Source organism: Theropithecus gelada, chromosome 2, assembly GCF_003255815.1.
Source record: "Theropithecus gelada isolate Dixy chromosome 2, Tgel_1.0, whole genome shotgun sequence".
NCBI lineage: Eukaryota > Metazoa > Chordata > Mammalia > Primates > Cercopithecidae > Theropithecus > Theropithecus gelada.
Window position 1 is genome coordinate 44,389,488 of NC_037669.1, and position 15,491 is coordinate 44,404,978.

Genomic DNA, 15,491 nt, shown 5'->3' on the forward strand with positions numbered 1-15,491 from the left:
GTTGCCTGAAGAGAGTCAAGCTGCAGCTGTTTTGCCCATCATCCTCAAACAAGCCTTGTAACTACACACCTCTGAGGAAGAGGCAAATAGTGACAAAATTACTACTTTCTGGGATAGAAATCATTTCTTATAGGCAATGGCATAATTTTTAAAATTATTATTATCTCTCCACCCTTCTTCATAGCCCCATAACAAGTTCTATCAAGTCCATCTTTAAAATATTTCTTTTATTCTTCCTAATACTTTATTCTCACTAATTCTAGCTTAGGGCATGCCCCTACATTGCATACCTGAACCTATTTTAAAATAACAGCTTTACTGAGAGATGATTTCAGATATCATACATTTCACCCATTTAAAGTATGAATACAGTGTTTTTGTGTGTGTGCTCACAGATATGTGCAACCATCCCTACAGTCGATTTTAGGACACTTTCATCACCTCACAAAGCAACCCTGTATCCTTTAGCCATCACCTCCCAGGGCTCCACCACAAACCCCCACCCCCAAGCAACCAGTGATGTACTTTATGTCACTGCAGATAGATCTGCCTTGCCTGGACATTGCATAAAAATTGAGTCATAATACATGGTCTTTTGTGACTGGCTTCTTTCACTTAGCATAATGTTTTCAGGGTTCATCTATGTTGTTTCGTGCATCAGAACTTCATGCCTTTTTATGTCCAAATAATATTCCATTGTATGAATATTCTACATTTTGTTTTTCCACTTATCAATTCATGGGTATTTGGGTTTTTCATGCATAGACCTGGAATTTGAATTGCTGGATCATGTGGTAACTTCAGATCTACACACCTGGGCTTTTGCAATAGTTTCATAACTTGTCTCTGTCTATTTCTCCAAGATTTACCCCCATGTTGCTATTAGATATATATTACTCTTTCTGAAACGTTACTTTCATCATGTGTTTTTTTCTCTTTTTTGTTGTTGTTTGTTGTTTGTTTGTTTGTTTGTTTTGAGACAGGGTCTCTCTCTGTCACCCAGGCCGAGTGCAGTGGCATGATCATAGCTCACTGCAGCCTTGACCTCCTGGGCTCAAGTAATCCTCTGACCTCAGCCTCCCAAGCAGCTGGGACCACAGGCACGTGGCACCATATCCAACTAATTTTTGTATTTTTTGTAGAGATGGGATCTGGCTATGTTGCCCAGGCTGGTCTTGAACTCCTGGACGCAAGCAATCCTCCTGCCTCGGCCTCCCAAAGTGCTGGGATTACAGGCATGAGCCACCATGCCCCACCCGTTTCTTCTCTTTAAGATCTGTGATGCTTTCCCATTGAAAAACTTACCCTCATATCCTAACTCTTTTCTAACTCAAACCCATCAATGACCCAGCCTTGCATATCTAACTTTATTTTTCACTTCTTATGGAAGGTGGGTGTGCATCCTCTGTACCATTCAGTCATGGTCCTCATCATCATGTAAACATACAATGATTATTTCAGCCGATACATTTTGTGTTTGATGTAAGTGAGTGTCATTTCTCCAACCTTTTACTTGACCCACCCCACCTGCCCACCTCACCTCTTAGCCCCAGGTGAGGTTGAGGCCTTGTCTCTACTAACTACCTGGCCACTCCGAAACCCAGTAATCTCTCCCATTTTTATTGGCTGTACCATTTCCTGTACTGTCCTTTGTTGATCTCTAGTTCATATGCGTTGAGTATTCTCAGCTAGACTGTAAGCTTTTTGAGGACAGGGACAAAAATGTACCTTTTTCTGCTGCTTATAACCCCTAGACTTTGGGGAGTAGAAGATCATTTTGGAGGTAGGATAGAGAATAAAAGGAGACACTAGAAGCACAAACAGCAATTGGAGGCCATGGCCTTAGCCTGGGCGTGAGTGATGAGGGTGATGTTCCTGGAAATGGAAAGGAAAGATTTGTCACCAGGGATAACAGAGGAGAAATGACTAAAATTGACTCCATGGTTTCTAGCTTAGGAGACCTGAAGAATGAAGGAGGTGCCATGGATCACTATGAAACATTTGTAAGAAATAAAGTGATGACCCTAAGTTGGGATGTGTTAAATTTAAAGAGAAGGATGGTATTAATAAAGGAGATATATCCATGTGCTATTTTAAGGTGACTGAGGGCAGGGAAAGACTCATCAGGAGCCATCAGAATGGAAGTCAGAGCCTCATTCTCTGCCTTCCCTGTACTCTCTTCTCCCCTTTTTGGAGCTGATTTCGTTTCACTCCTACTTCATCTCTCCTTACCCTCTGCTCTGTTATTTACCTTGTTGCTCTCTTTTCTACTACTCTTTTTCTCCATTTTTGTTCAATTTCTATTTGTTTCACATACCTGCTTCTTTCCCTAACCCTTCTTCCTTTTCCGTCTCTCTCCTATTTTCTCTCTATATCCATCTTGGTCTCTTTTGTTTCTCTTTTTACTCCCTCTCCCTATCAAAGAACATGTTCTCAAACTTGTCTACCTTTTTCTCTTTCTTCCTCTCTTCTGACCCCTGCCTCTCTCCTTTCAGAACACACACATACACACGCCCCTCTGTGTCTAATTGCACCTTGTTCTCATCCCTGCAGGAGATACAGCAACGGCATGGTCTGGCCAATTCCATCTCTTCCTACCTAATTAAGCCTGTCCAAAGGATCACCAAATATCAACTTCTCCTGAAGGTACCTCCCCTCCCCTCCACATCCCCCTCCACTGCCTACCGCCTATGGCAAGGGAGTCCCAGCTTTGGCCCGTAAGGATGGGAATGCTTCCACCTGAAGACCTTTCTTCTACCTAGAGCAGAACTTCAGCCCACACTGGCATTGCTGTCCTATCCCATGGAATTCCAGATGCCTATTTTAAGGCAGAAAGGGAAGAAAAGGGAGCAGGAATAAGTTGTGACTATTTTCTCATCTACCTACCACTGCAGAACTTTTAGCAATTGCCTTCTCAGGCACTGACTGGCTCCTAGAGGCTTTCTTGTCCCTCCTTATAAAAGCAGATTCTTCCTGGTAGCCCCTGCTTTTGATGAAATCAAGGGTCAGAGTCTGGCCAGGCACAGTGGCTCGTGCCTATAATCCCAGCACTTTGGGAGGCTGAGGTGGGCAGATCATTTGGGGCTGGGAGTTTGAGACCAGCCTGGCCAACGTGGTGAAACTCCATCTCTACTAAAAATACAAAAGCTTAGCCGGGGTGGTGGTGTGCACCTGTAATCCCAGTTACTCGGGAGGCTGAGGCAAGAGAATCACTTGAACCCAGGAGGCAGAGGTTGCAATGATCTGAGATCACGCCACTGAACTCCAGCCTGAGTGACAGAGGGAGACACAGTCTCAAAATAATAATAATAATTAATAAATAAATAAAAGGTCAGAGTCCTAAGGGCAGTGCCAGTTTACATGGATAGTTGAGGCCAGAGTGGCACCTACCATTGTCTTAATCTCTGTGTTTGCCAAGACGATGAGGATTTTGAGGGAAAATAGTCAAAAGGTACATATTAAAACACAAGAGTATTCTTATATCTGTAGGTTCTCACATGTTGGGGTTCTTCTGGAGCCAACCAAGAGATTTGGATCTTCCTTCAAAACCTTTTCTTTAAAAGTTAAATAACCAAATATGCAAAACACTAAGTAATTTGAGTTGATCCTTCTCATATAAGAATGCACTGATACATTGAAAATCATGTCATTTCCACAGAAAGCCTGGGGAATTGACACAAGTAGTTAAATAACCCCCATCTATATTAATTCCTAAAGTTTAGGGGTAGAGTTTTCCCTCATTTGAAATATACTGCTGGATGCTCCTTTAATGCAAAGATAAAGGGATAGTAGGGGACATGTTATAAGTACATTGTGTAATTTCAGAGAAAATCTGATGTAATTCAGCTCCTGTTTAGAGATGCCTGCAAAAATTTGCATAATCTTGTTTCACTGAACTTGAAAACCAGTCTAATTTCAAATCCGCCATTCTAGTCACACTGGAGTGAGTTCACCATTCCTAGCCCATGGAATCTCCCTGGCTCAGCACTTGAGGTTCCGTGATGAGAGGCGTGAGGGCAGCAGTGCAGTGAAGGTGCAGGAGCCTGTGCCCTGGTAGGGTTTTCTGTCCTCTGAGTCAGAGTGAGGCCGTGCCACATCATTTCCCTTCAGCCTCCTCCCTGCAATTCTTCTCCTTCCTCATCTCCAAGAAGAGGCTACGGGCGTTTGCTTCCAGGATTCCAGCCATCCAACCCTGCAGAAATGGCTTAAAGTGTTACAACTGGACATCACACCCTCGGCCTTTACTGAGGACTAGCGTGAGAAAAGAGTGTGCAGGCACCCCAGCTGTCCTGGCAGAACTGCTTTCCCTTCTTTGTTTTTTGAAATTTCTTATATAAAGGCTCACAAGAAATTCTTGTGAGACCTCAGGACAGGGGGATAGGGAATCCTCTCTCCTGAAAAATGGATATACTTTCTGTCTTTAAATGACAGGTGCTCAGGCCCTTCTTTACCTGTGGCTATTAGAAAGTTGGCATTGAATTTTGTGGTTGCTTACAGTAGAATCTCCTTAGCCCAGATTTTGTGTATAATTATCTTCTTCTTTCCTATCCCACTTAATGCTTGGCCTTTTAAAATTATTTTTCATGGCCGGGCTTGGTGGCTCATGCCTGTAATCCCAGCACTTTTGGAGGCTAAGGCAGGTGGATTGCTTGAGGTCAAGAGTTCAAGACCAGCCTGGCCAACATGGCAAAACCCCGTCTGTACAAAAAATTAGCTGGGCATGGTGGCATGTGCCTGTAATCCCAGCTACTCAGGAGGCTGAGGCATGAAAATTGCTTGAGCCTCGGAGGCAGAGGCTGCAGTGAGCCAATATCATGCCACTGCACTACAGCCTGGGCAACAGGGTGAGACTCCGTCTCAAAAAAAAAAAAATGAATAAAATAAAAAATGAAATTATTTTTCTTCTGCTAATAGACTTTTTAAAATTGATTTTTATGGTTTTTAATGTACGTATCCCACCCAAAGGTTTTTCAGGAATTGGTGGGGTTGTGAATTTAAAAAGAAAAAAAAAAAAAGGAAAGAAAGACAAACCAGTGCTGACTCATCTATCCACACTCCCAGTGTCTTAAATCAACTAAGATGCAGTTCTAAAAGAAATATAGCTTTTTACCTCTCCCTTTAATCCTGTAAGGTATAAGCCCCCTAGGATGAATTATGTGGCACAGACAAGGGAGGGAAGTTGAGGATAGAATAGGCTTGTGTTTTGCTGTAGGCAGTTGAAGGAGTGGGCTCTGGAACTTTGTTCTGGAATTGAGTGTTTTAGGAAGAGGTGCCTATAGAGGTAGCTAAGAAGTGAAAAAATAAAGTGACAGGAATTTGATTGTGAGGAAGTAAATTTTTTTTTTTTTTTTTTTGGAAAACAGGCTGGGCACAGTGACTCACGCCTATAATCCCAGCACTTTGGGTGTCCAAGGCGGGTGGATCACTTGAGGTCAGGAGTTCAAGACCAGCCTGACCAATATGGTGAAACCTCATCTCTACTAAAAATATAAAAATTATCCAGGCATGGTGGCATGCACCTGTAGTCCCAGCTACTCAGGAGGCTGAAGCAGGATAATTGCTTGAACCTGGGAGGCAGAGGTTGCAGTGAGCTGAGATCGAGCCACTGCACTCCAGCGTGGGTAATAGAGCGAGACTCTGTCTCAAAAAGAAAAGAAGATAGTTTTGGTCTTTTTTAAATGTGCTGTTGGCAGAGTGCCTGCTGAGTAAGAGAAAAATAGTTTGCTGAGCTTTTACTATAAATAAATAATATGGGATTTATTTTCATAAAGTCAGTTTTATTTCAGATAAATGCATATTTAATTATCGGTATCCTCTGGGTTCATCACTTTAGATATGGCGTGAAAGTAGAAACTTTATGTCAGAGTGCTCAGTATTCTTTATGTAAATCTGCTGTGGCTTTACAAAAGGATCCTAAATTAAATGTGGAGCCTTCTCCTTATCACAAAGTATAGCAAGGATCAGAGAAAATTCATTGGCCCAGCTGGTAGATTGGTAGACTTGCTCAATTGTTTTGGGCAGGGGAGATTAAACTAATTCGTGTTTTCTGTCACAAACTGAAGCATATTTCTTGTTTTTTCTCTTATGTTTTACCTCAGGATTTTCTTTGATGATGTATGAAAATAAGATTGGGAAGATTAAAATAAGGAAAGGGGTGGGAGAATCTGAGAACTTTAGGTTGGCAGAAGTCAATATCACTTTCTGAACAAGAATGACATTATACTGACTGGAGCCAAGGACAGAGCTGAGCACTGATCACTTCTCCCTCCCAAACATGTGCTCTAGGGGGCGCACTTCTTCTTTGGACTCTCAAAGCTCCCTTATTCCTATGGGAGTGTATCCAAGCTAACACTAAGGATTGGATTTTTAGATCAGACTCTCACTAATTAGATATCTTACCAAGTATAAAGCTTGACTACTAATTTCAAGGATACAAGTAATTCCAAGACAGAGGTGACATGGGAAAGGGCCAGGACCACCAGTGCAACTCCAAGCCTTTTCTTGCAGCATCAGGACGTGCTGAGGCCAGATTGATCTACAAGGTCTGTAAATTATGTATGTCACATTGTATCACTTGCCCTGAAGAGAGTCATTTGGTCATGAAAGACATTCCCCTTTTACTTAGATAGCTGCGTAGCTTATGTGACACCTTCCAGAGAGCCATGCCTCTAAAGCCACAGATTCTAGGATTATTTACCATAAGAAGCCCTAGACAGACCAGATTTATCCTATTAAAAGCATTTCCTAGATAAGTCCTCTTTTATTTGTCAAGAGGTCTGTCATTAACGTGTTTACAAGATTTGATCTGGTGAACTTCTTTCTTTCTGGGAAAAGCACCTCCACTCAACATGCATCCCCCGCCCCCTGGAGGAGAGAGTATGGATTGCAGATCTGTTGCTTAACCATTCCCTTCCCAGTATCAAAGTGAGCAAGATACAGTGACCCTGATAGGAAAAATGAAAAGCCAACATTCTTCTGGTTTGGGCAAAAATCATTCCAAGTAGTCTTATGATTCTTAAGATAGTTGGAAATGATCTTTACTCCACCAACCAAATACTGTATATATTTTATGGGGATGGTGATGACTGAGTCTCCAGTGAGGAAATACAAAAGAAAGGACATACTCCCCAGCTCCCCAGGATGTAAAAGAAAGAAGGTATTGCCTCTGGAAGCCTCAATGGGGGACAGAATATAGGAGAGACAGGGTTGATGTGGTGGATAAAGTGCCAGACTTGGATTCGGGGGATCTGGATTCAGGCCTCTGCATAGCCTCCACTGAGTTCTATAACCTGAGGAAAATCACTTTATCTCTCTTAATCGCACTTACCTCATCTGACAGTGAAATAGCCTAGAAGCCCATCTATTGGCCCCAGATTAGGAACTCCTGATCCATATGATCTAAAAATATTTTATTACTCTGGGGTGTCATAAGCCTATTAAGTCTGCAACCTCGGGTTGTTCCCAGTAGGATGGAAGTCAGCATTCAGGCTGTAGAGGCTTGTAAATAAAAGTGGTGTCAGCAGTAAGCATGCAGGGATATATGGGTGCTGCGTAGCACACTCTTTATCTTCCCTTTATCCTTCTCATTCTTCTCTTTGTTCTCTTTATTGGATTATACAATACTGCACCTCTGTTCTTGTGCTTTACCGGGGTAGTCCCTTCCCTAAGAGGGCAGTCCAGTGACAGAGAATGCCTCAGTTGCTGACTTACAGATCAAGCCATTTGGGAGTTGGGTTGGATTGAGTGAGTTTGGGCTAGATTGGGCTGAGAATGCTCAGTGTGAGAGAAAAATTGTGGTTGAATTCTTGGAGATAACCCCTTACCCCACTTCACTTTCTTTATAGCTCAGAGGGAACCATTACAGAGAGCGAAGCTGGTCTGTAATTTCCTTGGTGGGTTAGGTGGTGGGAGGAAGCTGGAGGAGATGGCCCTAATTGTGTCTGGACTTTTTTTTCCCCAGGAACTTTTGACTTGCTGTGAAGAAGGGAAAGGGGAGCTCAAGGATGGCCTGGAAGTGATGCTCAGTGTCCCAAAGAAAGCCAATGATGCCATGCATGTCAGCATGCTGGAAGGTAGCTGTCCTCCCCGCACTGGGGAAGCCTCCTCTCTTCCTTAAGACGGGGGAACTTGCATCATGAGAGGGAAGTGGCATGAAGTTAGACAAAAAAAGCTAAGGCTGGAAGAGAGGAGAAACGACAAATAGTTACATAGGCCCTTGTCGTGTGAGAGGGGCTCCACAAGGACCAACCTGGCTAGCACCCTGCTTCCAGGAAGGACCAGGCCTAAGCCACTGGAGGTTATGTGGACATGTTGCTGCCCATGAGAGAGTCCAGGACAGGCCATTACCCCCACTGTTGGTGTGCTAGAGCTCCCAACCGGCAGCAGGCTTGTTTGTGTAGCATCTGCATTGCATCGCCTTGGTCATCACAATGAACAGAAATCCTGATCACATAAACACACACAGACACACACACACAAAACATACCATCTTCAGCCTTATGCTCATTTTTTTATTATGGTAAAATGTACATAATATGTATAGCATAAATTTACCATTTTAACAATTTTTGAATATACCGTTCAGTGGCATTAAATACATTCACATTCTTGTGCAACCAGCATTTTGTCCTCATAGAAGGTTAGTAAGTCCAGCCAAACAACTCTGATAAGACTTCAGTCAGCTGAAACTATCTTCTTGGGACCAGAAACCTGTAGAGTAAGATTCCAGTAAAGTCATCTTAACACTGCAGAGTGAGTGGGCAGAGCAGCCGTACTGGGGCGGAATTTGTTAGATGAGTTACGATTTGACATTTTTTGGGGAGGCCAAGGTGGGTGGATCACGAGGTCAGGAGTTCGAGACCGGCCTGGCCAACATGGCAAAACCCGGTCTCTACTAAAAATACAAAAATTAGCCAGTTGTGGTGGTGCATGCCTGTAATCCCGGCTACTCAGGAGGCTGAGGTATGAGAATCGCTTGAGCCCAGAAGACAGAGGTTGCCGTGAGCCGAGATCGCATCGCTGCACTCCAGCCTGAGCGATAGAGTGAGACTCCATCTCAAAAAAAAAAAAAAAAAAAAATTAACATTTTTAATGGGTTCTAAAGGAAATGTGTATAGTCTGTTGCAAATATGTAAACACGTGGCTGTTTCATCTCTTCTGGACTCCATCCTACTCCACCAATACCACCACCACCACCACCACCTTAGGAGACTTGATATGGTCTCCATATTTCCTGGACAATCCTTAGCACCAGAAGCCTCAATTCTTAGAGCAAAGGAGCCCTGGCTATTTTCCTTAGGCTGAGCAGGAACAATCTAAATGTACTCCTGTTGACACAGTTTCTCCACTCCTTTCCTCTCTGTTCATACCTTCACCTCCACCCCACCGTGAAGTACCTGCAAGTACCCAGCTCCTCCAGTCTGTCCCTGACCTATGCTCTGGATCCAGCTACTCCATGCATGGTCTGTTTACCAGCAGCAGCAACAGCACCTGGGAGCTTGTCAGAAGTGCACATTCATGGACTCACCCCACACCTACTGAATCAGAATATCTGGGGAGGTTGGAGGGTGGGCAGTAATCTGTGTTTTCACAAGCTCTCCAGGTGATTCTTATGCACATTAAAGTTTGAGAGCCTCTCTTAAAAACTTAAAGTGGTATAAATATAAACTGTATAAAGTGGTATAAATATAAACTGTTGAAGTCTTGTGCAAAGCAATCAAAGGGGGGAATTCTAGAAATGGAATATAGGAATTAAGGTAGACCAGGCACGGTAGCTCATGCCTGTAATACTAGCACTTTGGGAGGCCAGTGTGGGAGGATCTCTTGAGCTCGAGACTAACCTGGGCAACAACAGCTGGTCTGTAGAGACCTTGTCTCTACAGAAAATACAAAAATTACCTGGGCATGGTGTTATGTACCTATAGACCCAGCTACTTGGGAAGCTAAGGTGGGAGGATCACTTGAACCTGGAAGTTCAAGGCCACAGTGAGCCATGATCATGCCACTGTGCTAAAAAAAAAAAGAAAAAGAAGAAGAAGAAGAAGAATGAAGAGAATTAAGGTAATATGACAAATAAAGATGAACTGAAGACACTCAGTCAGGAAGTGTTTGTCCTCAGCCCTACTCATAGCTGCAAGTCAGGAACAGTAGAAAGTTGTGGAGGACAAAGGAGCTATGGGATTTGCCCTTGCAGGAGGCCAACCGTGGGTATGTGAAGATGTGAGGTTGCACAGGACCTTTGCAGGAGATTCCACTAATATTGGTTATGTATATAAAAGACGTGGTGCAGGAAGGGGTCAGGAGAGATCTAATTGCAATGCCCAGAGATGTCTATGGAAGTGTTCAGCAGTCTCTGGAGTTAGCAAAGAGAGAAAAACCCTTTAGGAACTGAGGACTAACAATAAGAGAGGCCTTTCTCCAAGACGGGAGTGGAACATGGTCCCCCTGACTGTGGCAGTAGAGAAACTCCACAGGGTGAAAATGGATGTTTTTCAGGGTTCGACGAGAACCTGGATGTGCAGGGGGAGTTGATTCTCCAGGATGCCTTTCAAGTGTGGGACCCGAAGTCGCTGATCCGGAAGGGGCGGGAGCGGCACTTGTTCCTCTTTGAGATCTCCTTGGTTTTTAGCAAGGAAATCAAAGACTCTTCAGGACACACGAAATATGTTTACAAGAACAAGCTACTGGTAGGTGGGGCAGGTGGGATAAGATGAGACTCCCTGCTTTCATAGAACCCATGGGCAGGAAGGGATCTGGACACACTCATCTCATCTCCTCCCTGGCCTCCACACCAAAACCATCCTGGACAAATGAAAATGTCTCCTATTTGGAAAGCACCCCACTCACCTCCCACGTCTGCATTTTAGAGTTCACAGTTCTTCTTTCTGTTTGCTTTTAGCACCTCCCTCTTCACCTTCCCTCCCTGGTACCTGCTAATCAGGCACGTGCCTGTAGGTCCTTCCATCCTGGGTAGATGAACAGAATATCCAATCTGTTAAAGTTTGATTGACAGAAGCCCCTCCCTCGGTCCTCTCCTCTTTGTTGCCTTTCCCTTCCCACCCCAGCCCTAAGTTTCCCCACTGCCCTCCCCTTCCCCGCCTCTCACAGGCATTTCCTGTCTACAGACCTCAGAGCTGGGTGTGACCGAGCACGTGGAGGGCGATCCCTGCAAATTCGCCTTGTGGTCTGGGCGCACCCCATCCTCAGACAATAAAACAGTGCTGAAAGTAAGTACTGCTCTCTGCTAGGCACAAGATTAGGGTTGGGGGTAATAGAAGTAGGGGTGGGCAAGTGATGCCTAAAAGCTAAGGCGCAGAGACTCTACTGAGCCATGGGCCTCTCTTGGAAATGGTAGCATCACATGAGTATTGAGAAGCAAATTCTATCCTGAAGATAGACCCAGAATCTCAAAGATGCATGGTCTCTTCAAGTGCATGCACATGTGTGACCAACAGGGAAGAGGGCAGGGAGTGGCCTGCGGGGCCAGCTCAGCAGGGCCCACTTAAACTGTGCTCTGTCCGTATGTCCTCCTTCAAGTGGCAAGAACAATTGACCCTTTGACAAAAGGCACCTTGATTTGCTCTACATTCATTTGACATTTTTTCCTAAATAGCTTCTGTGTAAAAGGTATAGTGCCTAGTGTGGTGGGGGATAACCATGTACAAGATATGGACCTTATTCCCTGGGAACCTATGTTCTTGAGCCCCTAGTAAATCACATTAGTATGGGGACCATGCTGATGGGGAGAAGTGTCAAGAGGGGGCCTTTCATTAGAGGATGGCCTTGAGGAGTCATTGCAGCTCTCTGGGGCACAGCAGTGATGTTAGCCTGGCTGAGCAGCGATCATGCAGCTGATGGAGCTCCCAGCAGTCATTTGCTTGTCAGGAAAGTGCCCATCACCAAGGAAAAGATGGTCCAACCCCGACAAAAGCTTCACACTTGTTCACTCTGAACTGCCAGCATAGCTGCTACCTGTTGTGAGGCAGAATTACCAGAAAAAAAATTTTACCAAGACAAATGGAATCATCATAAAATGATAGCAGTGCCTTAGTTAACAGAGTTAGCTTGCCACAAGCCCAGGACTGACTGCTAGTCAGTTCAAGTCTGTGGAGCCATGCTAGGTGAGCATCCTGACATATATCCATACTGATTGGGAAGTAGATGCTGCCCCTCCCAGTGCCCACTAGACCTCCCCTGGATCTAGCAACCCAGGTGTTAATCCCTGTCCCAGGGGGAACTTCCAGATTCTGTTCCAGCTCCAGGGCAGATATCAGGATTGGTCAGTGCCTTATGGGTTATGAAATACTTTGACAATTACTCTCATACAAGTAATTCTGCATTGAGTCTTGAGGTCAGAGCACTGTTCTGGGAGTTGGAGAAGCCTGTTTCTGGTATTAAAGAGTCATAAGTATGAAATGATAAATAAACTCCCCAGACATTTGGAATCCTTGAAAATAACAGATGAAGACTGCAGGAGGGTTGAGAGCTGTTTTTGGCGAGGTGATGGGAGTTGGGGTTCTCAGTCTCTCTCCCTGTGGCACTCTAGGCCTCCAACATCGAAACCAAGCAGGAGTGGATCAAGAACATTCGAGAAGTGATTCAAGAAAGGATCATTCACCTGAAAGGAGCTTTAAAGGAGCCACTTCAGCTCCCCAAAACACCAGCCAAACAGAGGAACAATAGTAAGAGGTAACAAGCGCCTCTCCCTCCAGCACTGCCTGCCTCACAGGCTTCTGGGCGTGGGAATGGGATGAATCTTTGCTTCTGAAGGGGGATGTGCCCTGCAAGTAGCACTTCCAGGAAGGCCTGTGAGTTCCACCTAGGATGAGTCATCTCATCTTTAAGCATCTCACGAGTGTCAAATTCAGCAGGGCTTCACTGAGCACCCCTTATTTGATAAACACTCTGCTAGGTGCTATAAGATTAAAGGAAGTGTAAGATGAGTCGATTCCCTTAAGAGCCATCTAATAGCCATGTCTCACACATGAAATAGACCAGAAGAACCACCAATAGGGATCATAAATGCGATAAGAATTCAAAGAAAGGGGACTTTAGATGAGCCCTAGAGTGGAGGAACGCTGGACTGGTTGGATAGTGAAAGGGCTTTGTGTACTGTAACGTGTGGAGTGGTGGTTTCATTGCAGCTCTTATTGCGACACCCACAGAGACCTCGCCTTCATTCACCTATGATAAGCAATGTCATTGGGCAGAAGAGGACTTATTTCTTATATCTTTCTGGACCCTTCTGAATCCCAGTTTCCTCTAAACCCATGGATGACTTCTTAAGTATGTCTTTCCCAAGTCTCCATGTGACACCTACACTTCTAATGACTCTTTTGGGGGACACTTCCAAAGAAAGCATACAAAAACTTCACATACATTTTGAAGAAAAAAAACAGGGTTCTAACAGAGATGGTCTTCAGTGGTAACAGGTTCTTCCCTCCTCCCCTGTACCTGAATGGAATAAAGCTGGAGGATTTAGTTGACCCTTAGGTACCAACCAGGACAAGCAGTGTAGGGAGCCATTTCAGGGCCTATGAAGCAGCAGCAGCATTGGTCCTGAGCAAGGTGGTAGCCAAAAGAAGGATGTGACTAAGGTAGAGAAACCTCCGTGGGGCAGAAGCCCCAAGACCTGCATGACCAGGATAAAGTCACCTCCTCAGTGCTGCATGGAGGAATTATAACTACTCTGGGGGAGGGATCATTTTGATGTCAGTTATCTATGTCCAGAGTCCAGGTAAGGAGGGGGTGGACTAAAGTCTAGCAGTGGAGACAGGCCATGCCTCAGGGAATCCATACTTTAATAAAGAAATTAGAAAGGAAACAAGTATAAAGAAATGGTGGTCTAGGATCATAGTGAGAGAGGATACTCAGGTGAGGCTGACTAGGGTTGTTTACCCTGACATTGCCCCTTTTTCCTATAGTAGGAGAGTTTGGGCATTTCTAGAATATGGGAAATGCGTATCTTGGAAATGCCCCTAACTTTTCTCCGCTCCCACCTTTTCTTGTCCTGTGATGGGTGGGTGAGAAACCTTGGCATACTCTGCAGAGAATAACCAGGTAGTCTATAATTCCATTATCTTGGATTCCTGGATATGGGGACAGTTTATAGAGGAGTTCATTGGTTGGGGAATACTACCCACACTCCTAGGTGGGCTCCCCACATCCCCCAGAAGTTACTTCATCTGGAGTGGACCAGAAGGGCCCACCATGGGCCAGAATAGCAGGAAGCAGAAAGTACAGCCAGCTCTCAACTGTCTACACATGACGGGGAGCACTGGCCCAGTTAATCCAAAACAACAGATGATCTAAAAGTCCTTTATTTTTGGTTTTGAAATGCGTCACATAAATTCTTTTTACAGCAGATTTTCCTTCCTACGAATGTGTGGCTTATGTTATTAAAATAAATTGACATTTCCCAAGCCCACAAATGATGGTGACAGAGCAGTTGACTTAGAAGTGTTCTGTGTGGGAGAAAATACTTTTTATGATGAATAGACATTGTGTGCATACATGTGCACATGCCTGGGTACTTGCATACACACACATCCACATACATCCACATGTACACCAGAGTGTAATCATTTAAACCCTTTGAGGTGAATTCATTATTTGTGGCACTTTGTTCATGTGGTAGGATTCTCAGGCTTTCAGTTTCCCTGTCCCCCTGATGCCATTACTTCTCCACAAGCAGCATCAGGGTGTCTTTTATAAAAGCGCCCATTGGAAGAGTTGTCATTTCCTGTGCTAATTCACCTAACCCCAACCCTAACCCCACATCTCCCCCAGCTTTTCCTGGCACAGACCTTGCAGCCTTCATCAGTTTCCAGACATCCAGTCCCTCTTGGCCATGGCTGTGGGCTCGACACAGGATGGGGGCACAGTTCTACAGCTGGAGAGCTGAAAGAATGTGGGAGTGGGACAGCTGTATGGTCCGGGGCCCAGGAAGGGGTCTAAATGCCGGGGGTGCACTCAGGAGATGGTCTTAGCTGACACACAGCAGCACAGCTGGCTCCAAAGCTGCTGTGGAACCTGTGACTGTTCTCCAATCTTTGAGAAAATGCCTTGGCCGTCTGTATTGATAAGAAATCATCATAAACACGCATGAGATCCTCAAAACCCAGCCAGATGAAGGCAATAAATTCCTTCTCCACACCTAGGAGTTGAAGGTCCAATAGCAGGAATTTCCCAAAGATAATAGCCCCTGGAGACAATATTCCACTCAACCTGTTTTGCCGAACAGAAGAAACTTAAGTTTAAAAGAAATCTTGGCTGGGTGCAGTGGCTCACACCTGTAATCTCAGCACTTTGGGAGGCCGTGGCGGGCGGATCACCTGAGGTCAGGAGTTTGAGACCATCCTGGCCAACATGGTGAAACCCCATCTCCACAAAAAAATACAAAAATTATCTGGGCGTGATGGCAGGAGCCTGGAATCCCAGCTACTTGGGAATCTGAGGCAGGAGAATTGCTTGACCCTGGGAGGCAAAGGTTG

At 44.7% G+C, this 15,491-nt stretch overlaps 1 protein-coding gene across 9 annotated transcripts in view; it reads left to right on the forward strand.

Moving 5' to 3' along the window:
- The window catches only part of KALRN (kalirin RhoGEF kinase), a 638,197-nt gene that overhangs the window by 397,119 nt on the left and 225,587 nt on the right, over positions 1-15,491 (forward strand). For all 9 annotated transcript variants that reach the window (XM_025374819.1, XM_025374820.1, XM_025374821.1 and 6 more), the window contains 5 exons: positions 2,554-2,646; positions 7,961-8,072; positions 10,495-10,685; positions 11,124-11,225; positions 12,545-12,687. In XM_025374819.1, coding sequence (XP_025230604.1) covers positions 2,554-2,646; positions 7,961-8,072; positions 10,495-10,685; positions 11,124-11,225; positions 12,545-12,687 — 641 coding nt within the window. The remainder of the gene's footprint in view (positions 1-2,553; positions 2,647-7,960; positions 8,073-10,494; positions 10,686-11,123; positions 11,226-12,544; positions 12,688-15,491) is intronic.